Source organism: Carcharodon carcharias, chromosome 13 (assembly GCF_017639515.1).
Source record: "Carcharodon carcharias isolate sCarCar2 chromosome 13, sCarCar2.pri, whole genome shotgun sequence".
NCBI classification, from domain to species: Eukaryota; Metazoa; Chordata; class Chondrichthyes; order Lamniformes; family Lamnidae; genus Carcharodon; species Carcharodon carcharias.
The window spans coordinates 120,937,709-120,963,294 of NC_054479.1; the positions used below are offsets into that span (position 1 = coordinate 120,937,709).

At 39.6% G+C, this 25,586-nt stretch overlaps 1 protein-coding gene across 11 annotated transcripts in view; it reads right to left on the reverse strand.

Moving 5' to 3' along the window:
• Positions 1–25,586, reverse strand: part of LOC121285811 (SRSF protein kinase 2-like) — a 246,803-nt gene that overhangs the window by 47,392 nt on the left and 173,825 nt on the right. For all 11 annotated transcript variants that reach the window (XM_041202657.1, XM_041202654.1, XM_041202656.1 and 8 more), the window contains 4 exons: positions 22,208–22,295; positions 21,168–21,274; positions 18,643–18,808; positions 12,054–12,079 (listed from right to left, as the gene is read on the reverse strand). In XM_041202657.1, coding sequence (XP_041058591.1) covers positions 12,054–12,079; positions 18,643–18,808; positions 21,168–21,274; positions 22,208–22,295 — 387 coding nt within the window. The remainder of the gene's footprint in view (positions 1–12,053; positions 12,080–18,642; positions 18,809–21,167; positions 21,275–22,207; positions 22,296–25,586) is intronic.

A 25,586-nucleotide genomic window follows, 5' to 3' on the forward strand; every position in this document is an offset into this window, starting at 1 on the left:
TTAATTCAGGATCGCATTGCTGTAGGAGTCTTAGGGGAGACTTTGTCAGATTTTCTACAATCAAAGGATGATTTAATGCTATCAAAGGTCGTGTATTTATTCAAGGTGACAGAGATTTTGTGGGGAAAAACAACTGACATAGTGCAGCTTATAGGACACAGAAGTAGCAATGCACCTACTCAAAAACAATGAAAGAATTAAGAGGGCGCGGTAGCCATTACTCAGTGTTCTCACTGTGGCGGGAAAAGGCTGCGTTGGCACGAAGAGCGTCCCGCCAAAAATGTGGAGTGCCATTCCTGGAAGAGAAGTCTTATTAAATCTATATGCCTCCAAACTCAGATATTTAAGGAGAAACCAGTTAAAGCAGGTAGTATTCAAGAAATTGAAGATGCAAAAAATAATGAAATGCCATTCTTGGGAGAAATTCCAGGACCCAATGGGAACTATTGAAGCGCAGACATTATGGGCAAGGGACATAAAACAAACTTCAAATTAGACACTGAAGCAGGAGTTTCAGTTCTTTAAGACAGAACAGTGGCTAAAGCAAGACTTCCTGCAGCCATCGACCATACGACTCCACGGTCTAGGAGGCATTCAACTGAAGCTCCAGGTATAGTTGACTGCTACACTTCAGCACAAAGGAAGAGAAATCACAGAAATGTTGTACGTGATCCAAAACCAAGAGTGTTCACTATTAAGCAGAAAAGCTTGCACAGATCTACAACTATAAAGAAAATGAATTAGGAAGCCAAGACAAATCCAAAGACTTCAGGACAGAATTTCCAAAATTATTTAGTCTTGGGAAGCCGAAAACAGCTTATCACACCACAATGAAATCAGATGCCAAACCAGTGTGCTTGTTCACCCCAAGGAGAGTTCCACACCCACTTTTACAGTAGGTGATGCAAGAAATTGAGTCAATGCTGCATCAGGAAGTAATCTCACTTGTAACGAAACTTACACGTTGATGTTCATGTATGGTTCCAGTACCAAAATCAAATGGCTCACTGCGAATCCGTGTTGACCTTACACAGTTAAAGGGAGACCCACCCAATGGCCTCTGTGAATGAGATTCTGACAAAGCTGGCAAAGGGAACAATTTTTACCAAACTAGATGACAACAGTGGCTTTTGGCAGCTACCTTTGGATGAGGAATCCAAACTACTGACTACATTCATCACATTGTTTGGGAAATATTGTTTCAATCGACTGCCCTTCGGTATTGTATTGGCACCAGAGATTTTTCAGAAGACGATGACTAGCATTTTAGAAGGCTTAGAAGGGGGTCATTTGTCACATGGATAACATTCCAATCCACAAGTCCACTATCTGGGAGCATGATGCCAGAGTGAGAGCAGTATTGCAATAATTGCAAGAAGCAGGACTAAACTCCTTACAACCAACCATTAAATTTCTGGAACACATGTTCACACGAGGTATCAGGGCTGATCCTCAAAACCAAAGCAATCAAAGGATTTCCACCACCTCACAATGTCAAGGAGCTTCACTGCTTCATGGGAATGGTCAATCAAGTAAGAAAGTTCTTAACTAATCTGGTACATGTAAATGAACAACTGCAAAAATTACTTAGGCAAGACCAAGCATTGAGTTGGGAATAAAATCAACAAGTTTCATTTGAAAGGTTAAAAGGGATACTCATACTGGCTCACTATGATCCAGCACTGCCTATGATAGTTGCCGCAGATGCATCATTGACTGGACTAGGATCAGAACTCCTTCAAATTCAGAGAGATGGTAAATGCAGTCTAGTGTGCTACACATCTTGATCACTGACTGAAATAGAACAAAGATACTCTGTAATTGAAGGAGTAACATTAGCATCTACATGGGTTTGTGAGAAGATTTCTGACCATGTCTTAGGCCTAAAGTTTACCATTGAGGCAAACCAGAAACCATTGGTTATGTTATTAAATGCTAAAGAATTAGCATTAGAATTAGATGTCGCCAAAAGTCCAGAGATTTAATTTGAGATTGATGAAATTTGATGCTATAACCTAGCATGTCAAAGGAAAACAACAAACTACAGTGGATGCATTGTCACGCATTCCCGTTGACAAGCCTGAAAAAGAGGACATAAATTTTGTCGAAGATATGGAGTCCTATATTTCACTGACAATTTCTACCAGCAACAACACAGAGGCTAAATGAAATTTGAAAGGCATGTAAAGCAGATGAAGAATGCGCTCAAATTTGGAAATATTGCATCAAAGGATGGCTAGAATATGTTCCAAAAAATCTCATCCTGAAGCAATATTTTGAGCAATGAAGGCATCTCAGCGACTTGCTGATTTTATTGGGAGATTGATCATACCTAGAATCCTCAGACTCAAGATCTTTCAGAGAATACACCAGGGACACCTGGGTATTGCAAAGTGTTGTACTAGAACATGAAATTCTGTTTGGTGGTCAGGGATCTCAAATTCATTAAAGGAAATTATGTCAAATTGCATCACCAATGAATAGGTGCCAGAAGCAAGGAGAACCACTGATGGTATCCTCATTTCCGTTCAGACCATGGGAATGCCTCAGAATGGATCTTTTTGAGCTCCAAGTAGTTGTTGACTATTACTCCAGAAGGACTGAGGTTAAGCATCTTCACAGTTCCACCTTGGAAGCTGTCAGTACGTTACTAAAATAAAATTTTGAAACGCATGACATTCCAGACCTAGTCATTTTAAACAATGGTCCACAGTTTGCCAACAAATGCTTTAAGCTGTTCATAAAAGCCTATGGATATTGAGCTCACCCAAATACCCGCAAGTTAATGGGGAGGCTGAAAGAGGATTAAGAATGGTAAAGGTTTTGTTGAAGAAAAATGACGTTATCTACTGATCCATATTGCTCCAGAATGGTCCGGCATCCGTCCGAACTTCTAATGGGAAGATGACTGTGGACTCAACTTCCTGTCTTCCACACATGCTTATGCCTTGACTCAAAGCTGAAGATATAGAGACAGTAAGGGAGGAGGAGGATGAGTATCATGCAAATCAAACCATAAACTATAATCAATGCCAGAGAGTACATGACTTACCAGAACTCCAACCAGGGGAGTCAGTAATGGATTCATGACCAAAACTGCGAAGGCCAGGTTTTGGGGGAAAAAAAAGTACATTTGTGATCTTATCTTGTGAAGACTGAAAATGGGATAGTGAGAAGAAACAGAAGTGCAGTTGAATGTACAAGACGACAATCTTCGATGGAATGGACCAGTTACCCAGAAGATCAGGAAGACGACCTGAACAGAGAGCTGATAGTCGCTGATGATTCACATACTACTCTTAGCGAGCTTGAAAGAGAAAATGGAGAGCTTAAATCCTATATATCCTCTGAGAGAGCCGAGAACAAGGTCGGGCAGATTGGTGAAACCATCACAACTGTTATCACTGTGAACCAGAGATGAAGGCAGAAACTTTAGAGGGAGATGAAGGATAATGTAAATAACGTGTTGGATAAAGTTAGAGACTTGGGAGAAATGTGGTGCAAAGGGTTAATGTTAAATAAATAAGTAAACAGACTACATCATCAGTGATGTAAGATCACATGACCACAGAGCATGCTGAGATAGTTCTATGTGAAGCCTTATGCTAAGACTTAGCCTGTATATAGTTAGAAGAATGTTTAATAAAAGTTTAAGTTTACCAACAGCCATGCCTCCAGCAGTCTCTATTGATCCTAGCCAAGGACAATCCAAGCTAAGATCCACAAAAGTGATAACAGAACAACTACCTAGATAAGGCAGTTGGATGTCGAGTGTTTGGTCATGAGGAATGTTCTGAACAGAATAGTGTCAATTAACAATGGTCTCCTCCAGCAAATTCTGGGCAATATTTCTTGAAAGGAATTACTAAAGGGCAACAGTGTAATTGACAAAAGCAAGCAAACTAAAGATGAGGAGTCACAAAATACAGGAAGATACCAATCTAATCTCTTTTAACATGTAATTTGTTAATCTACATGTGTTTTATACTTGGACATTTCAAGATCATTTGCAAATCAACAGAGATTAGGAGGCCATTATTAATTGACTTGCTACAGATTCTACATTCTCATGTCACTTGCATTTGTACCCCACTTTAGAAGGCCGAAAGTGTTAGGACTAGTGCATTCAGGAGTAAATGAGTTTTTACTTCTGAGCAACCTCTCTGGCTCTGATAAAATAATTTCATAGGTGTGGAGTCTCTTTCTCTAATTTTCTTTTAACCTTATTCTGTTGGTCCCTTTAATCTCTCTCCTTTAATTCCAACTCTATTTCCCAATTTTTATTTCACGTATTGTATATTATTTAAACTAATACATATTTCCTGCTTATACTTCCCGGTTTGGACTCTGCGCGACTCAGTAAGGAATTTTCAATCTGATTGGTTAAAGATCCTCACAGTTTCTTGCAGAGCCTCTCCAACCACAGGCACCAGACACCCAGTGGCAGAAAGTCTGCATTCTAAAGCTAATCAAATCTTTGTGGACAGCTGTCAGCAAGGTGAACAGTAAGCATCATGCCTTTGCCACTGACTGCAAAATCTGGGCCAAATATTTTATGATGTGGTTGAGATTTTTAGGACCATGAGTAAAGGTGGTCTAATGTATTCACCAGTTATACAGTCAGTGTCATTTAATGGTTAATGTTCTATATATCACTACATCTCAATTCATTGACTCTAAACATTACAACACTCAAATTCAAAAAATCCTACACTATTGTGAAGGAAGAGTAAGGAAAATCTATATTAAAAATACATGGTCAAGAGCTGAGCTAGTTGTGATTCCTCAAACTCAATGTTAGGCTCCAAACAATTTTTCCCAATGCCAGTTTCCATTTTAAACCTGATACCATTTTGGCAAATAACCATTCTATTTGCTTCTGAAGCCAAAATAGCAGTGTGTTAGATAAATCTGCTACCACTTAACACTCCACTGTGTATTCTTTACATTTTCACTGCACTAAGTGTGCCACATTGCCTTAGGCCAAAATAGGGTTACGTTTTATGGTTTAACCACAGAACAAAGGTTGAAGGAAACTCACTGTTACATTTTATGGCTTGATTAGAGGACAGCAAATTCTGCAGAAATGCTGTGAGATTAGACTCTGGGAAGTGGTTTGACACATGCTGTATTCCTCTCAAAAGCCTGTTGTGCGAAGTAAAATAGTTTTAGGTCTCAAACTACAGTTCTAGGTATTAAAATGTCTTAGCTTTTTAACTTTAAGTGTTTTAAAGAGAAAAAGTCACTTTCCTCCAAAGTATACAACAGATTTATGCATTATTGTGATTTTTGTTATCAGGTTCTGTAATCAGTGTTGTAGTTATGTAGTTCCTGTAACTTTTATTTATTGACATATCTAATAAAATTTTGTATTTTGTAATGTATATCTTGCTTCCCAATTTTGACCCACCAATTATCTTTATGCACGGATTTTATATGTATAGCAGTAATTCCGTAATTGCTGTATTAGTTTAAGATTGTGTAACTCTTGGACTTTTAGTTATTTTTTAAGTAACTTGCTTCAGGCATCAGCAGTCAGTAAAAAGTTACATATAGGCATTGGAACTTTCCAGAATATCTAAGATGTATCAATTAGATCTTTTGGAATGATGAGCCCAATGAACATCAATCATTAGCATGTGATACCGCACATCCTCTTACTGCAAATAAGCAGACACATAAATTACCTTGTGAATGCCTTATTATCTTGGTGGAAAGCTATAAACTTAAAATAACAGTGAAAAGCTGTAAGAGGAGGATATTCCCACAAGTGCCTGGCATCTCAGGGGACCAGTCATGAGTTAATGGGAAGTGACATTAGTAAGGTGACCAGCACCCTTCAGAGATCAATCAGACATTGATCATACATTACTTAACCAATCAGGGACTGATCATGTGCTGCTTGGGCCAATCAGAACTAAAGGATACCACTGATCATGCATCGAGGTAATTACTAGCAAGGGTTAATAAGCAACAATTTTCAGTAGCTAGGTGTGTGGCAAGAGAAAAGACAACAAATGATAGATTTTGGTCAACAGAACAAGAGACAGTGCCACAGTCAACCAGGAGTTGAGAGCCGGTGTTCCAGAATGAACTGACTGATCCACTGCCTTTGCTGAGTATTGCATTTTGTACTTATTGCAATTAACTAATAAATGTGAAACTTGCAACAACATATTTGTACCCAGATTGCTCTGTAGCTCATTGGGGACTGCAGGTTTCTTTTCACTCACTCTCCCAAACTCATTCTAACCGTTGTAATCGACTCACATACAAACATAGGAATTAAGAGCAGGAGTAGGCCACTCAGGCCCTTGAGCCTTCTCAGCCATTCAATAAGATCATGGCTGATCTGAATGTAACCTCAACTCCACATTTCTGCATACCCCCGATAACCGTTCGTCCCCTTATTAATCAAGAATCTATCTAGCTCTGCCTTAAAAATATTCAAAGACTCTGCCTCCACTGTCTTTTGAGGAAGAGAGTTCCAAAGTCTCTCAACCCTGAGAGAAAAGTTTTCTCCTCATCTCTGTCTCAAGTGAGCGACCCCTTATTTTCAAACAGAGACTCCTAATTCTAGATTTTCCCACAAGAGGAAACATCCTCCCCACATCCACCCTGTCAAGACCCCTCAGGATCTTAAAGGTTTCAATTAATTCGCCTCTAAATTCCAATGTATACAAGCCTAACCTGCCTTCCGTGCTCGGTGGGCACCGCGGGGACTGGGGTGTTTTGTTGACCCCTTTAATCACATTTTGATTTAAAGTTTGTAAGTTTCCTTTAGACTTTGTTCTTGGTTTTACAGCTGACCTGAATTAAGGGCTGTGCCTGATTTATCCCAATTTTGTTAATTTGGTTTAATTGGTTTTAACTCGAAAGAGTTACAAGCCTAACCTATCCAGCCTTTCCTCATAAGACAGCCCGCCCATTCCTTGTATTAGTCTAGTAAACCTTCTCTGAACTGCTTCTAATGCATTTACATCTTTCTTGAAATAAGGAGACCAGTACTGTACACAATACTCCAGATGTGGTCTGACCAATGCCCTGTACAACTGAAGCATAACCTTCCTACTTTTATAATTAATTGCCCTCACAATAAGCGATAACATTCTATTAGCTTTCCTAATTACCTGCTGCACCTACATACTAACCTTTTATGATTCATGCACTAGGATACCCAGATCTCTCTGAATCTCAGAGCTGCTCAATCTCTCACCATTTAGATAATAAGCTTTTTTATTCTTCCTGCCAAAATGAACGATTGCACATTTGCCCACATTATATTCCATTTACCAGATCTTTGCCCATTCACTTAACCTATCCATATCACTCTGTAGCCTCCTTATGTCCTCTTCATAATTTACTTTCCTACCTATCTTTGTGTTGTCAGCAAATTTAGCAATCATTCCTTCGGTCCCTTCATCCAAGTCATTTATATAAATTGTAAAAAATTGAGACTCCAGCACTGATCCCTGTGGTACACCACTCGTCTCATCCTGCCAACCAGAAAAAGACCCATTTGTGTCAACTCTCTGCTTCCTGTCAGCTAGCCAATCTTCTATCCATGCCAATATGTTACCCCCTACACCATGAGCTTTTATTTTCTGCAATAACCTGTGGCACTTTATCAAATGCATCTGGAAATCTAAGTACAGCATGTCTACAGGTTCCCCTTTATCCATAGCACATGTGACTCCTTCAAAGAAGGTTAAATTGGTTAAACATGACTTCCTTTTACAAAGCCATGTTGACTCTGCCTGATTGCCTTTAATTTTTCTAAGTGCCCTGCTTTAACTTCTTTAATAATAGTTTCAAACTGGCCTATAGTTTCCTACTTTCTGTCTTCCTCCCTTTTTGAATGAAGGAGTTATAATTGTTATTTTCCAATCTAATGGAACCTTCCCTGAGTCAGGGGAACTTTGGAAAGTTAAAGCCAGTGCATCAACTATCTCACTAGCCACTTCTTTCAATATCTTAGAGTGAAGTCCATTTGGACCTGGAGATTTGTCAGACTGCAGCCCCAACAATTTGCTCAATACCACTTCCCTGGTGATTGTAATTTTTCCCGAGTTCCTCCCTCCCTTCCATTTCCTGATCTACAGCTATTTCTGGGATGTTACTTGTGTCCTTGTTTGTGAAAACCGAAGCAAAATACCTGTTTAATTCATCTGCCATCCCCCTACTTTCCATTATCAATTCCCCAGGTGCACTTTCTATAGGACCAACATTCACTTTGTTTACTCTTTCCTTATTTCAATATCTATAGAAACTCTCACTATCCAGCTTTATATTACTAGCTACCTTTCTCTCATTCTCTAATTTTTCCCTCCTTATTAATCATTATGTCATTCTTCGCTGTTCTTCACATTCTTTCAAATCTTCTGACTTGCCACCTGTCTGCGTAATTATATGCTTTTTCTTTAAGTTTGATGCTGTCTTTAATGCTTTTAGTTAACCACGGATGGTGGGCCCTCCCCTTGGGATTTTTCTTTCTCATTGGAATGTATATATTCTGTGTATTCTGAAATATCCCTTTAAGTGTCTGCCACTGAACTTCTACTGACATATCCCTTAACCTTATTTGTTAGTTCACTTTAGCTAGCTCTGCTTTCATGCCCTCCTAATTGCCGTTATTTAAGCTTAAAAAATAGTCTTGGACGCACTCGTTTCTCCCTCAAAATGAATGTAAAATTCAATAATATTATGATTGCTGCTACCTAGGGGTGCCTTCACTAGGAGGTCATCAATTCATCCTACTGAACATCATTGCTGAATACCAGATCTAGTATAGCCTGCTCTATGGTTAGCTCCAGAACATGCTGTTCTAAGAAACTATCCTGAAAACATTCAATGAACTCATCTATGCTACCTTTGCCTATCTGATTTTTCCAGTTTATATGTAGATTAAATTCCCCCATGATTATTGTTGTACCTTTCTGGCAAGCTCCCACTATCTCTTCTTTTATACTCTGTCCTACTGTGTAGTTACAATAGGGGGCCTGTACACCACTCCCAAAAGTGACTTCTTGCTTTTATCATTCCTCATCTCAATCCAACCACTTCTACATCCTGGTTTCCTGAACTTAGGTTATCCCTTTCTAATGTGCTAATACCATCAGTAATTAACAGAGCTACCCCACCGTCTTTTCCTAACTTCCTGTCCTTTCTAACTGTCACATACTCTTCAATATTCAGGTCCCAATCTATGTCATCCTGTAGTCATGTCTCTGTAATGGCTATCAGATCATACTTATTTATTTCTATTTGTGCTATCAGTTCACCTGTTTTGTTTCGAATGCTATGTGTGTTTAGATACAGAACCTTTAGTTTTGTCATTTTATTTTTGTAGCATCTAGCCTTATCTGCTGATTTACTCTTAGATTTATACTCTTTGTCTCTTCCTGTCACAGCCTGCTTATCATTTCCCATATTAATACCTGTCTCTCTTGCCTTGTTTCTACTCACTGGTTTACCACATCTCCCCAAATTTGATCCCTTGCTCCCACTATTCAGTTTAAAACCCTCTCCTACTTTCCTAGTTTGGCAGCTCCTGAAGACACCAGCCCCAGCATGGTACAGGTGTAGACCATCCCACTTTCTCCAATACTGGTGCCAGTGCCCCACAAACCGAAACCCATCTCTCCCACACCAGTCTCTAAGGCATGCATTCATTTCTCTAATCTTATTTGTCCTATGCCAATTTGCACGTGGCTCATGTAATAATCCAGAAATTATTACCTTTGAGGTTCTGCTTCTTAATTTGATGCCTAGCTCGTCATACTGACTATGCAGAGCCTCGTTCCTCTTCGTGCCCATGTCGTTGGTACCTACATGGACCACGACCGCTGGATCCACCCCATCCCACTGCGTTCCCCTCCAGCCCTGAGCAGATGTCCCGAACCCTTGGCACCAGGTAGGCAACAAAGCTGCCTAGACTGTCACTCTTTGCTATAGAAAACAGTGTCAAACCCCCTTAATATACAGTCCCCTACTACCACTACGTTAATTTTTGCTCCCCTCTCTTGGGTGGCTTCCTGTACCATGGTACCATGGTCAGTTTACTCAACCACCCTGCAGCCCTCACTCTCATCCAGACAAGCTGAGAACACCTCAAACCTATTGGATAACTGCAGAGATACACACTCCTACCCTCTGGGTCCCCTCACCTGCCTCACTTGCAGTCACACCCTCCTGTCCCTGGCCGCTGACCAAATCAGAAAACCCTATCCTAACTGGTGTGACTGCCTCCTGGTATAAAGCATCCAGGTAACAACACCCCTCCCTGATGTGTCGCAGTGTCTGCAGCTCAGCCTCCAGCTCTGAGCCAACTTTCCTCAAGCCACAAACACTTACTACAAACATGTTTGCCCTGGATCACAATGTTACCCAGGAGCTCCCACATGTTGCAGCCTTGACACATCACCTGTCCTGCCATCCTTAATGCGTTTTAAACAATTACTTACTTAATCATTTATTTTTCACTTTCTTATATATTTGACTAACTTTACCACCAAATTATGTACTATTTTAAATCTTAGGGGTAGAATAGAACTTACCAACTTACCAGGTACTCAGCAAACAGTGAGCTCCTTTCCCTGTAGTAGAGCAAGAACCAATTTCTATGGGGTGAGAAAGACAGGAAGAGAAAACGAACTCCTCTCCTCTGACCAAACTCCAAGTCTTCACTGAGTTAGCCGGCTGCACTCCACTCAAAAACCCTGAACTTATAGTAATGAACTGGAACTACGGTAGCCAGATTCAACCAGTTAGCTAATTAACTACTCAGCTCCTACAGCTGAGAGTGAGGTTACCCTGTCTAAACTGTAAGAAAGAATGAACTTAGCCTGCTTACACAGTACTTTCCAGTTACTGCTATTTACAGACTGGATTAGATTTTAAGAGCAAAACTTAAGAACAAAATTAACACTTAAAACTCCCTTCTCACCAAACTCCAAATCTTCACTCAGTTAGTCAGCTGCACTCCATTTGCCGCTCAATCTCTGGGTAGGAAAGTGGGCAGGTGAGCGGAAAAGGGGCCGGGCAAGCGGGAAAGGGGCAGGGCGAGAGGGGAAGGGAGAACAGGAGCCAGCGAGCTAGAGCAAAAGGGAGTGAGGTAGGGCAAAAAGGAGCTAGGGAGGTAGTGCAAAAGTGAGCAAGCAAGAGAGACAAAGGGAGGGAGAGAGGGCAGGAGCAGGAGGGCTGATGCAGTAGCAGGAGCAGGAGAGGCGGCAGTGGGACGGGAGCAGAGGGGGACATGGGAGGAGTGGGGGCTGGGAGGAGTAGAAGCAGGGGCCGAGCAGAGTGAAGCATGTGGTACAGCGTGAGAAGTTGAGGAGGCACGAGGAGGCAGAGAGCAGGCAGGACACAGGGTTTGGGGGACACAGAAAACAGCTGAAGATTTGGGGCATGCAAGGAGGGCCAGGGTGCAGAGAAGCCCATGAAATTGTGTGATAGTAGAGTGCAATAAAAAAAATCGTGAAGGAGGATAAAATGAAAAAGGGAAAGAAACGATGAGAGATAAAAAGTTAAAATGTCTGCAGCGAGGAAAGGAAAAGGATTGATAAACTAACAAATGGAGGAAATGGTGGAGAGAGAGAGAAAAATAAATGAACAAAGAATGGAGGAAAAGACAGGATAAATGAAATTAGACAGATTTTTTTAATTCATTCACAGGATGTGAGCTTCACTGGCTGTGCCAGCATTTATTGCCCATCCCTAGTTGCCCTTGAGAAGGTGGTGGTGAGCTGCCTTCTTGAACCGCTGCAGTCCATGTGGTGTAAGCTGAGTGAGTGAAGCAGTAGGAAAGGAAAGATAGAATGCAAAAAATGTGCATTACTGTGGGGCCAGTAAATCACAAAGTGAAAAGTTTGGGTATGCATATTGTAAGAATTTTCAACTGATAAGGCTCTTTTAAAGGAAACAAATTTAGAGTATACAAATATCTCGACAGCTGAGGGGCTCTATTTCTAGAAGGTAGATAATTTAAGTGCAACTCTGAAAAGTTGCCATCAGTATCAACTATCTCTGCACGGCAAAAGCAACAAAGTACTCACCGGTTTCTGCTGCGGGGCAGTACTCACTGCAGAAATAAAACAAAAACAAAAGTCAGCATCATGAAATGAAAAGCGACATACAAACTGCTGCTTATTTCACAATTTGCTGTTTTATCATCAAGGATTCTTGATGCAATGAGAAATATGGAAGTCCAAACACATTATAAATTTAGTGTGTTGAAGAATTCTTGTTTGAGATCTTAAACTTTAAAAAGAGTTAATGTTTTGACTATGTAATTTGTCATGGTAAGTTATCTCCATCTCATCTGCAGTGAGTGTGGCTACAGAATGCGTACACAAATTTATAGATTATTGCAACAAGCTGCCAGCCATATTACTAAGCTTTTTGATTTTCTCACTACCTCAGATGGTGCAAGTCATGAAAGGAGCAACAATTAAGCTAATAATCATTCACTTGTGTCACTGAGCTTTCGTAATCTGACATGTAGTGTCAAATCATGACTGTAAAATCTTAACTATTTATATATGAACATAAACTTTTGGTCTCAACAAATCTGCCTTCTATTCAAAACTAAGCCATGCATACATATGCTGTAAATGTAACAGGTACAGCCCAATGACCCTATTGCTAACAAGGCCCCAGCTCCCCTCAAAATGGACTTGGCCTTCCATCTGGACCGTCAGGCAGCAAATGGTGCAATGTGACAGCCATCCACCAAAAACCACTGGAGAGAATATCTACCCTGAAGGCTTTGATTTTCCTGCTGTAGAGCTGGAAGAGGTTGTGGTTTACCTAAGATTTGGGGCTGGATTTTTTGCCTGGCTACAGGCTCAAAAATGGATGTGGGCAGGCATTTAATTTTGCTTAGGGAATTCTTAAATTGGATGGTGAGCATGCCCTCCTGCGACTAATTGGCCAAACCAGGCCAAATCAAAGTCAGCTTGCTGTTCCTGACTCAGTGTGGGATCTGGACCTGTGTTAGATGCCAACATCGTCTCCCGACCCAAAATTAAAAATCTTGTCCTTGATGTCAATCGGATTGACAGCATGGAGGCTGTAAAGGGCTTAGGTGAAATGGCAAAGAAACAGAGTTTTGTATTATCATTGTACTAATGGAAGTCATAGGCAAAAGCATAATCAGGGGATAGATAGTGTTGTCTCTGGCTGAAACCATGAGTTCCAACATCTATCCAAGGGTTATGGACACCTACTTTCAGCTCGAGAAGAACTTGGAGTAGGAGGGTGAGGATCCCGGTGTCATGGTCCACTTAGAAACCAATGAATAGGCAAAACTAGGAAAGTTCTTCTGAGAGTGTTTGAGGAGCTGGAGTCCGAATTAAAATGCAGAATCTCACAAGATGGTTCCTGTGCCAGCAGAAATTGTCATAGGGACAAACAGATTAGAAGGCTAAAGGCATGGCTGAAAGAGTAGCATGAGACACAAGGGTGTTGATTCACAGGGCGTCACTAGGGAAAGCGAGAACTGCTGCGTTGTAATGTGCTTCACTTCAACTGGACTAGCTGATAAATCAATCACCCAGGGCGGAGTTTAGGACTTTAAACCAAGGGGGGCCGGGTGGGAGAATTCAGGAAAGAGTAAACTCAAAAGCTGTAAGAGAAATGTCAAGGCTGTGGGGCAGAGTGGAAATTTGGGAGGAAAAAAAGTAGAATGGGTCAGGAAAGTACAAACAGCATAACAAGATAATTGGATATAGGGACAATGGTAATATCGCAGACATATAAAAGCCTAACATTTTTCAATTTAAGCAATATATCCAAATGTGCAAAACATTTATAATCAAATAGCTTAATTATTAGCACCGATAGAACTAAATGGGTTTGATCTAATAGCCTTTATGGAAACTAGGTTGCAGAGTGACTAAGGTTGAGAACTTAATATTCCAGGATATTTGACTTTGAGCAGAAAGGCGAAAAGGAATGAGGTGGGGTATCCCTGGTAATAAAGGGTGGGATAAATACAGTTGAGATGTAAGATCTTAACTTAGAAAATCAAGATGTACAATCAGTTTGGGAGGAGCTAAGAAACAACAAGGGGCAGAAAACACAGGTAGCTGAAGCTTATAGGCCATGGACTAGTAGTTATAGTGCCAGGCAGAGTCTAAATCAGGAAATTAGAGGTACATGCCACAAAGATAATACAGCAGAAATGGGGGCCTTAATTTTCATATAGATTGGGGAAACCGCATTTGCAGAATTAGTCTGAAGAATGAGTTCATGGAATGCATTCAAGGTAATTTTCTAGGCCAGTGTGTCGAGGAACCAACTGGGAAACAGGCTATTTTATCTGAACATTGTGCAATGAAATAAGATTTATCGTAACTTTGTAGTAAAGGAGCCTCTGGGAAAGAGTGATCATAGTATGATAAACTCTATCTTGAGTTTGAATGTGATTTCGTTCAGTCTGAAACTAGGGTCTTAAATCTGAACAAGGCAAACTATGTAGGTAAATCGGCTAAGGTAGGTTGGGAAACTACATTTAAAGGTATGACCGTAGTTAAGCAATGGCGAACATTTAAAAAAATACTGCATAATTTGCAAAAATATACGTGGCCTTGAGGAATTAAAAAACCCCTAGGGAAAACTGTTCCAACTGTGGCTAGCAAGCTAAGCTGAATATAGTATTAGATGAAAGGGAGAGATTTATAATGACGCCAAAACAATAGTAAACCTGAGGATTGGGAGGATTTTAGAATTCAGTAAAGGATAACCAAGAAATTGATAAAGGGAATGTAGGATATAACTAAACTAGCAAGAGGCACAAAAAGAGATTGTAAAACTTTCTACAATTATGTAAAAAAATGAATGGGCCCCTTACAGGCAGAGACAGGAGAAATTATGATAGGGAATAAGGAAATAAATGGCAGAGACCTTAAACAAATACTTTGTATCTGTCTTTACTGTAGAAGACAAAAAACATTTTGGAAAGAGCAATGAGCCAAGGGTCTAAGAAAGAAGAACTTCAAATTAGTATTATTTAAGTAATTGTACTGAGAAATTAATGGAACTAAAGGCGCCAAATCCTCTGGACCTGGTGGCCTGGATCCTGGGGTTTTCAAAGAGATGGCTATAGAGATATTGGATGCATTGGTTTTCATTTTTTCAAAATTCCCTAGATTTTAGAATGGGCCCCATGGATTAGAATGTAGCAAACATAACTCCATCATTTAAGAAAGGAGGGAAAGAGAAACTAGGGCGCCAGGCCAGTTGTCCTAAAATTAATAGTAAGGAAAATCTTAAAACCTATTATGAGGTACATGGTGACATGACACTTAATAAAAAATATAATAGGATTGGGCAGAGTCAACATAGATTTATGAAAGGGAATGGTATTTAACAAATCTGTTACGAGTTCCTTGAGGTTGTAATTAGCAGCGTAGATAAAGGGAAACCATTGGATATTGTGTATTTGAATTTTCAAAAAGCATTCGATAAGCTGCCACACATAAGGTTGTTACACAACATTACAGCTCATGGGATTAAGTTAATATATTTGTACGGATTGAGGATTAGTTAATGGCCAAAAAACAAAGAGTAGGAATAAACAGGTCATTTTCTAGTTGACAGACTATGACTAGTGGGGTACCACAAGGATCAGTGTTTGGGCCTCAAGTATTTAAAATCTGTATCAATTACTTAGATATGGGAGGGGACTGAGATGTATCCGACATTGCAGAAAATAAAAACAAAAGCTAGGTTGGAAAGTAAGCTGCGAGGAAAATGCAAAGAGGCTGCAAATGGATACAGACAGTGAGTGGGCAAGGATGTGGCAGATGAAATATGATGTGGATAATTGTTAAGTTATCTGCTTTGTTAAGAAAAACAGAATATTTGTAAAAGGTGAAAGACTTGGAAATGTTGATGCTCAGTGGGACCTGGGTGACCTTGTACATGAATCACAGAAAGTTAACACACTGGTACGCCCAGTAATTAGGAAAGCAAATAATGTTAGCTTCTTATTACAAAGGTTTTGAAGAAGAAGAGTAAACAACCCTTATTGCAATTGTGTAGGGCCTGGGTGAGACCACACTTGGAGTGCTATGTACTGTTTTGGCCTCCTTACCCAAGGAAAGATACACTTGTTTTAAAGGGAGTGCAACAAAGGTTTACTAGACTGGTTCCTGGAATAAGGGGATCTCACTGAAACAGAAAATTCTTAAGAAGCTTGAAAGAGAAGATGCTTGGAGAATGTTTTCTCTGGCTGGGGAGTCTAGAACCAAGGAGTCTCAGTCTCAGAATAAAAGGTAGACCATTTAGGAATGAGAAGAAGAAAAATTTATTCACTCAAAGGGTATTGAATCTTTGGAATTCTCCACCCAGAAGGCTGTGGATGATCAGTTATTGAGTATGTTCAAGACAGGGATCGACAGATTTTTAGATATGAAGGGATATGGGGATAAGGCAGGAAAAAAATTGAGGATGAAGATTAGCCGTGGATTTTGTTGCATGGTGGAGCAGGTACAAAAAACCTACTTCTGCTCCTGTTTATGCTCTTATTTTGAGAATTGGGCTTGATACTGTTGCTGATCTTTAGTTACTTGTTTAAACTTTGTTGCACAATAGAAGTCTGAAGTGCTCATGTTATAGGTTTCCAAGACATGATTACAAGAATTTTGAAACAGTTATTTTGGTTGCAGATAATAATTTAAAATGTTTCATTGTATGTTACCTGATTTATCTTGCTTTACAATTTTTCACCTTACAACAAATTTGAATAAATATTTTTAATCTGAATCACATGGTCTTCAAGTGAGGTGCTTTTCCACCTATTTTAAAGATCAGGAGTATATAGTGGACCATAATACTATCTCCAATATAAATCATCATTAAAATACAGAATGTTAGCTCTGAATTCCAATCACTACATGGATACGATTAGCTTTTAACTCCAACAAGGCACAGGTTACCGCTGGAAGTATTGGTAGACAGCCCAAATAGTACTAAGAGAGTGAATTCCAGTCTGTAATCTGATTTAAAAGTTGAAATGAGTCATCATTGGCTTAACAGTTGAATATTTTCAGTTAACAACTAAGTGAGACTACTTCAATATCAGTCCCTAGAAACCATTAGTTTAATTTTTAACATTTAAACATATAAATCACTTCTCAAATAGAACAATAATTGAAATCCTAACTCTACTATGGCACAATTCTAAATATACGAAAGCACAATCCCAACTCTTGCAGCCTGGCCAGGTTGTACATGACTCAGTTATAGACAACAGGATGATCAACAGATTTGCTACTTAACATGGACTAAAATGCAGGAGTAGATAGATTATGGAATAAATTCAATAATTTCAAGGAAACATAAATGAAGTCATATCATCAGAAATGGGGATGCATTAAATTTTATATTGCAAACATGTAAATGAAAAATATCTTTTTAATTTCATGCAATAAGCTGTACATCCTAATCATGATATTGGTTCATAAAATGCTTTGTTAATACCCCAAAATCCACTTTACAAACCACAGGCAGACCACTGAACAGAAAACAAAGAAGTCTCTAATGATAACAAATTAAAATAAAAACAGTAAATACTGGAAATACTCAGCACGTCAGGCACATCAATGGGAAGAGAAATGTTTCAAGTTGATGACATTTCCTCAAACTAAGTGAAATATCTGCTAAGTGTTATAGAGTAGAGACTGATAACTTTTGAAAGAAAGGAATTCCTCATGACACCAACAGTAAGAAATCTGATAGACAAGATTGCACTTTTTAAACTTTTTCTGTAACAAACCAACTAAAATCAACAAAATTTAAACATTACTTAATAGGCAAAGGATACCTCAAATAAAAAGGTGACTCACTTTAGTCAATAAAACAAAGATAACACCCATGTTACTTTCTGTACAAATGTAGCGCCATGTGCAATCTTTCAGTCTTTCCAATTTGGCCTCCATTATGTAGGATCTCTCACTTCCCACTCAATAATCTCAGCCCTTGCATCACATCTACCTGCAGCTATATTCCATCCGAAATCCCCAGACAGTTAAAACTGACAAGACGCACATCTATAGACACACGCTCACTCGAGTCATGACAGTCCTGATGACACCGTCCCTTTATGGCCTTTTCTCTCCCTTCTCCAATCCATTTAAACAGTCAGGTGGGCTCTGGCAACACTGAAAGAGCAGCAGTGGGTCCTGTTCAATCCACAATCCTCTGCTCTTCCTATCTTTAGCTCTGTCCTTTCCAACTGGATAACACATAGTAACACAGTCCCAGCTGTATTCTCAGAGCCCTGCATCAACTCCATGGTCTATTCTAAACTGACAAACAGTAAACTGATCCACTCAGTGAGCCTTGCTTGATTCCACTCATACCATTACTTTGTGCTCTGAACCGACTGCCAACAGACAGGCTGGAACCCCACCACTGCAATGAGATTTCTATTTATCTTTTTGCTTCATACTTTTTCAACCCCAATGCAATCTCAGGTCACAAGGTCATTTCTTGGAATCTAATGATGTCATAATCAGGAAGCCAATTAACCCTCTTTCAGGGTACTCCTCAGTTCACTTTGGTCTTGAAGGCCACTTTGCACAAAAATAAAGTACAGGCTTTTCCCAAAGTACAAGGTTCATTACAAAGATAGCTAACCTGCTGAGCCGGAAGGTGGTGGAGCACCAGCTTTTTGCCATTCTGTTGCTTCAACAGCCATTCGTCGAATATAGGATTCATCTACACACATTAAAATGTTTTCTGGTTTTATATCTGTATGGATAATCTTGCACTTGCTGTGTAGGTAATCTAAACCTTGCAATACCTGTTAGCAAACAAATTAAAAGATATACGAAAGCAGACTAAGTTATATTTTCATTTACTCAAGTACAATAGCTAAATACAAACTGCACTTTGTACAGTTCCAGTGGAGACATATTCTTAACGTGCTTAGAATATTTAAGAGTCGTTTGTTCAGTACTCAGAAGTATTGCTGAGTAGCACATTCTTACGAAACGGTAACTTGATCTTCATTTCTCAAAATTTAATTCTGGCCTGTAGATCCACTTCGGAATAAAGGCAAAACCACATATATCAATAATGGGTATGCAGATACAGGGTAAACTGCTTATATTTATTTGCCAATGAGAGGGGCATCACAGTTTTCAATTTATAGTGCGGTCATTACTTTAATCCAAGTTCTACTACAGTAGAAACAAGCAAGAACACAGACTGAAAGAGAGGTGGAGACAAGTGGAAATAGTGCCAGTTAGTCAAGCAAAACACAGTTTATATTTCAACGAGCAAACATGCATTGCTTATAGACTTTTCAAATTTTGGAACAGTTCATCACCAATTGCAAGTAAAACCCACTCTGGCAAAGCAGCTGAAGCCAATTTTTGATTCAGCATATCTTTCAAAGGATGGGGCATGAAAAATTATTCAATCAGCTCCTTGGAAATGTCCTGGGATAGAGAATGACCTATATGATTAATGTGGCCCTTTCTCGTCCTGTTGTCTTAAACTGTTAACTCTGGCAAATCAGGTTCAGAATGTCAAAAAAAAATTTAGTCAAGTTAAGCTCCAGATTTGTCCAAATCCCAAATTGGCTTCCTTAGAAATAAGGTTAGTCAGGTCATTAACATTCTCCATGATCATACAATGGCACAGGTTGTCACAGTGCAGTCTAAAGTTCACACTGGGCCTTTTTCCCCATTCAAGAGTATCTGGGATAGCAACTACACTAATTGAGAAGGGGAAAAAGACAATAAGGAGAGAAAACAAAAGATACAATGGGGTGGATTTTATACTGTCAAATTACCATGCCCTGCTGCTGACCCAAAAGTCGCTTGGCACTTTGCCAACATTAGATGCAGCTGTCCTGAAGCGATATTACACCGGGGACAGCCTTAATTAGTTAAAAGTAGGACTTCTGCCACCATCAGGGAGGAAGACCTGCCCTTGGGAGCTGCCGGTAAATCTGATTGGCCACCAGCTCTGTAGTCTCAGCAGCGCCAGAAAACAGTATTTGGTCACTGCTGGGACTACAATCAGTCCCAACAAAGTAGTGAAAATGGATACCGGATTTAAATTAAGTTTGGGGATTTTGGGCAGGCATGGCTGCAAGACCCCAGCAATAGGCTGAGGGTGCGTGGGAGTCAAGACATAAGGGGGCTACCACCTTTGGGGGACGGCTGCTCCTGATGGGCAGAAGTCCCCGCAAAGGGAGTCAAATATTTTAAGTAAGCCAGAAAATAATTGACTCCTACAGAAATTTTACATTCGAGTCCCCCACCAATATTAATTCATTTGCTTCATAAGTGCAGTGTTCTTTGTTCAAAGGGATATCATGCCACTGTGTGGGAAGAAAATTGTTTCTGGATATTTCACTTAATTTCTATCAGATTGCCCTATTCACTGACCAGTAATGTGGCAATTATCGCAGCTTTGGAGAAATCCAAGGTCCTTCTAGCTATACAGGGTACAACATTGTGAAATATAGCAGCTAAGGTGATAAATGAAAGAAAGTCACCTGCAAATTTATATCTTTTTATACCTTAAAAAACACATGCACACTGCTGGACAGCACATTGTAAAAAGCATATTTACAAAGTAATCTTGATTTAATTTGATTTTATATCTAAAAATGAGATTGGCGCTCAACAAAATGAACGTTATAACAACTTGAAAGGAAACAATCTCATTAAATTTTAATAAAGTAAATACATTTTTATAATGTAATTATAATCTTGATTATTTATATTTAGTCAAGACATGCCAAACCCACAGCATATGTTATTTGTGTACAAAAGAAATAATTGGAGATCTCTAAAAATTATGCATGCCACAGTTGCAAAAGTACAAAATAATGTGCCTTGCAGGATTATGGCAAATCCTGAGCTGTAAGGAAAACAGAAAACAGAAATAAATAAGATGTCATCCTATAGTCCACCATTAACAAAGATGACTACCTTTAAATGCTTATATGTCTAGAGATACTTAATGTTATGAGCAAATACTCACACAATTATCTTTTCCTTTCTCCACTTAATTACATTTTAATGTCAAAAAATAGTTCAAACATTAGCAAAAGCTGAATAAAGCCAATACATGAGGATATACAGCATTTGAAAAACATGGGACAGTTTTCTGTTCAATATCCTGCTCACTTTTTGTTGATTTACCTGTTGAATAATACTTTTCACACAAAGAATAGGAAGTCCCTGGTAATTTGATTTGATGATCCATTTCAAAAGGTGGTGACCCAAGACTTCAAACACCATGCAGACATCTTTAACATAGTCAAGAAAAAAACACTGATCTCAATTTTTCATATGTCCAGTTACTTTGTAATTAAAATAAAGTCTTCATAGCTGCCAATGACCTCGCATATTTCTCATTATTAAACTGAGGAGGCACCCAATTCCCAGAATGGAAATATAAGTGCTGGATAAACTAGTGGTAAAGACTCCTTTTTAGTTTAAAAATGAGGTGGTGAATCCTGTATACAAATACGGCACAGTGACTAATGTTATTTACATAATAGGATAAAATTCTGCCCATAGAAATGAGGAAACCAGTAGAGTCAGGGACCTGTTTGATCAAGTAGGGGGCTTTGCTGTGTCTCTTAACTCAGCCACGGCATTAACATCCTCTTTCCAGATTTCCTGACTGGAGAGGGCACACAGGATTACCTACCAAATTTATCAAAGCAAGGTTCCTAGTTAAAGGGACTGAGGCAGGGGTCAGAATGATGGAACTGTGCATTGGCTGCTGAAGCCTCAGGAATCAGAGGAATGGAAAAGTTGTGAAAGCTCCCACCCAGCCCAGGTCCCTGACCCTTATACCAGGAGGATCTGCTGGATAAAGACAAATATAAAACATTTTTTCCAATAATAGTTTTTGAAAAAAAAGGTGAAACACCAAATTAACTTGAATGCAAGACCTTTAACCTAAAATTCAGAATTTTCTAGTGAACAGTGCTATTTGACCACCCCAGAAATGTGCTACCAATGGTCATGGAGAAAGACAGTATTTGGAGGGGGTGTGTGTAATCATCAATTTGCTACCTATGTCCTAGAATTTGTAGTGCAACTTTAAACACCACATTATATCAGAGTGGTGGAATAATAAAAATGAGGCGCTTACTTTAAAATATTTCTGAAAGCCACACACAGGGATGCAATATATGCTGCACCATTAAAGTATGCCAAGTGAAGGATACGTATGCCATTCATGCCTGAAAGTTTGAAATCATCGATTAGTTGTACCACCATGTCCTTGTTCGGATCACAGGGATCGCTTTCTCGCACCTGAGCAAATAAAATTTAGAATTAATGAGAGGGCACCACCTGTTGGTTTTATTGTTAACTCTTGAATGCGTTTTAAAAACTTACCTTATGCATTTCCAATTGGGAAATGGCAGAAATTTCTATCTTCCTAACAGAAAAACTATTTTTCCCTTCATTAAATTCTTAACTTAATGAAATCTGAATTTCAAAGTCATCCAGATAAGAAACACTGGCCGGAATCTAGTGGAGCCCGCTGGAGTGGGCAAGAATTGAACCGGAGCCTGCATTGTCTGATTTCCAGTTGTGGGAAAATTGTCCTGAATTAAGTGCACAGTGGGAAGGGGCCAACTTGGGAAAGTCACACACTAGCAGTGGGAAGCGAGTTAGACTCTTTAAAGAGCCACTTAAATCCAATTATCACGAGTCCACTAGGATTTAATGGTGGCTCATGAATTAAATGATACACGCAATGGTCTCCTGTGCCTCCAGAAAGCCGCCCAGCTACCTACCAGGCGGGTGGGGGGTGGTCCCTCATTCATGGGCACTCAGTGCCTGATCGAGGGGCTCAGTATCTGAAAAGGTGGGGTGTCTACCTAAAGCCAAACCCCCGCCCTTGCTTCCGGCCCTCCTCCTCTTTCCAGCAACTCCCAATGAGCCCCACTTTACTATCTCCCAATGAGCCCCACTTTACTATCTCCAGAGATTGCGCATCGACCCCTGGTGAAGGCCCCAGTGTATTTCTGGAAGCGGTCACTGCTCCCGGTGGCACTATTGGTACTGCGGCACTACCAGTACTGCAGAGCTGCCAGCCTCTGATTGGCTAACATATCTCGGTGACAGGATTTCCACCCATTAAGGGCTTAATCCAATGGGAGGCCTGATGAGTACCTAATTACCTGCTAATTGCACTGGCCCTCCTAGGGAAAAGTGATACGATGGTTCCCATCTGTTCTCCAAGCAGTGGGTGGGACCCCTCTCACCAACACTAAATTCTGCCCATTGTAACTTGTAAGTAGATTCAAATCAAGTGCAGTACAATGTCACGGTTAAAAATGTTAAGACATGGCTTGTAGTGTACTTTTTCAGGCCCTTTCGTTCTTTGTAATCAGTTAGAATGCAATTTGAAAATGATTAGATCTGTAAAATGTCACACTTCATAATTTTACATAGTGATTTCCCAATATTTATGCCAGTTTTTATATTAGCTTCAATGAAGTTCCAACAGCACAGACAACAGAATTTTCAAACGCACTCAGTCTTGCAAATAGAACACACTTCTTGTGCAACATTAACCCTACCTTCTATTGCTATGATTTTTGTATCAGTCTTTTTAAGTCAATGTATAATGGATAAACCCCATCTTAATACTTTGTAATAGAAAAGGATCTGTCAACATGTTAAACTGGCAAAATCCATTTTTCCTGATATGCACTAGGCGGCACAGTGGAACAAGTCACCCAAATTTGCCTGCTGCCCCAATAAATCCTTTTTCTGCCTGCTTGCCAACCTGTATTTTCCCATCCACTTATGCTCACATGGTACTTAAAAAAAAAACTTTTCAGTCACCTACAAATTGAAGCTACCATTCACTCTGTTATAACTGCCCTTCTCACTGTTTCTGCTGACTCTACTCAACTGTAATTTAAATTTCCAGCTGGGTTCCATACTTTGCCCTTCTCCTTGACCGATCTTGCACCCAGAAGAACTGCCTCTTGGCCTTGCTGCTGATGGCTCTGTCCCATTTAGTCTCGGGCAGCTCATCTCCTGCAGAGTCTCATCACACTCGTATTTTGCACTTTTTCTTTATTTTTCTCTGCTTGACTTTGAGTGCCTCACTTTCAGATATCGGACTCTCCCAACCTGGTCACCCGCTAAGGAACTTTTCTTCGAGTGCTTCTTTTCTGCCTGGCCTCCAGCATCTTATTTCTATCTGACATCCCTTCTCTGAAATGTTACCTTCTGGTTAAATACAGTTTGATTTTTAAGTAACCACTGGGGACCTGAAGGTGTTCTCTCAAAAATCTGAGGAGGCTCAATTTATGACCTTAGAAGTAAACCATATCTGAAGTACTACAAATACTTAAGAGGAAAAAAGAACTATATTTGATCCTCAGCCTGCTGCAGTGTTCCAGTGAATTTTAAAGCAAGCTCGAGGAACAGCACCTCATGCGCCGATTAGGCACTTAACGGCCTTCTGGACTCAACACTAAGTTGAATGATTTCAGACCATGAACTCCTGTCCCCCATTTTGATTCTGATTTTTTGCCACCTGCTGGTCTGAAACTTGTTTCTCATGTTTTTACTTTCAGACAAAGCTGTTCATTATTCTGCCATTCACACTCACTCTGGACAAATGCTTTGTTTCTTTACCATAACCATTATCACTTCCTTTGTCTTTTGTTCTATGACCTCTTTGACATTTAATCTCTCCCGCCCTCTACGCTATCCTGGACCTTCACTTTTGTTCTTCCCCCTTTCAACGGCATAAAACCCATCACATTTCTACCTTCCTTCAGTTCTGGAGGGGCACATTCAATCTGAAATGTTAACCCTGCTTCTCTCAGATGCTGCCAAACCTGCTGAGTATTTCCCACATAAAAGCAAAATACTGCGGATGGTGGAAATCGGAAACAAAAACTGGTATTTCCAGCACTTTGTTTTTATTTCACATTTCAAGCGTCCATAGTATTTTGTTTTTAATTTAAATTTCATTTGTCTGATTCATTGGAGAAGTTGTTCCCAGTGGCAGAAATGCTGCTAATTATTAGACATAGATTTAAGGTAATTGGCAAAAGTGCCAGAGGTGAGAAGAGGAGAATTTGCTTTATGCAATGTGTTGTTCTGATCTGTAATATACTGGTGAAAAGGGTGTAGGAGGCAGATTCAATACTAAGTTCCAAAAAGGCAACTGGATAAATATTTGAAGGGTAAAAATTTTCAGTGCTATGAGGAAAGGGCAGTAAATTGGCACTAACTGGACAACTCTTTCAGAGATTTAGCACAGGCATGATGGATCAAATGGCCTCTTTCCATATTATTCTATGACAGAACGTGAACAGATCAAATTGAGCAAAAGATACCAAAGAACCAGAAGAATAGCAATCGATTCTATCTTCCCACACCCACCACCAAAGTTACTATTTACAAATCAAGCACCACAAAAGTAACCAAATCAATCATGTTCTCTGTTTCTACCCTGCTTTCATTGTTTTCCTTTTTCATTTATGTAGCTATATATGGCCAAGAGTGTCTTTATAACATGAAAATATTAAGGCACATAATTTTTTTTAAATTTCTAAACTTATCCATAAA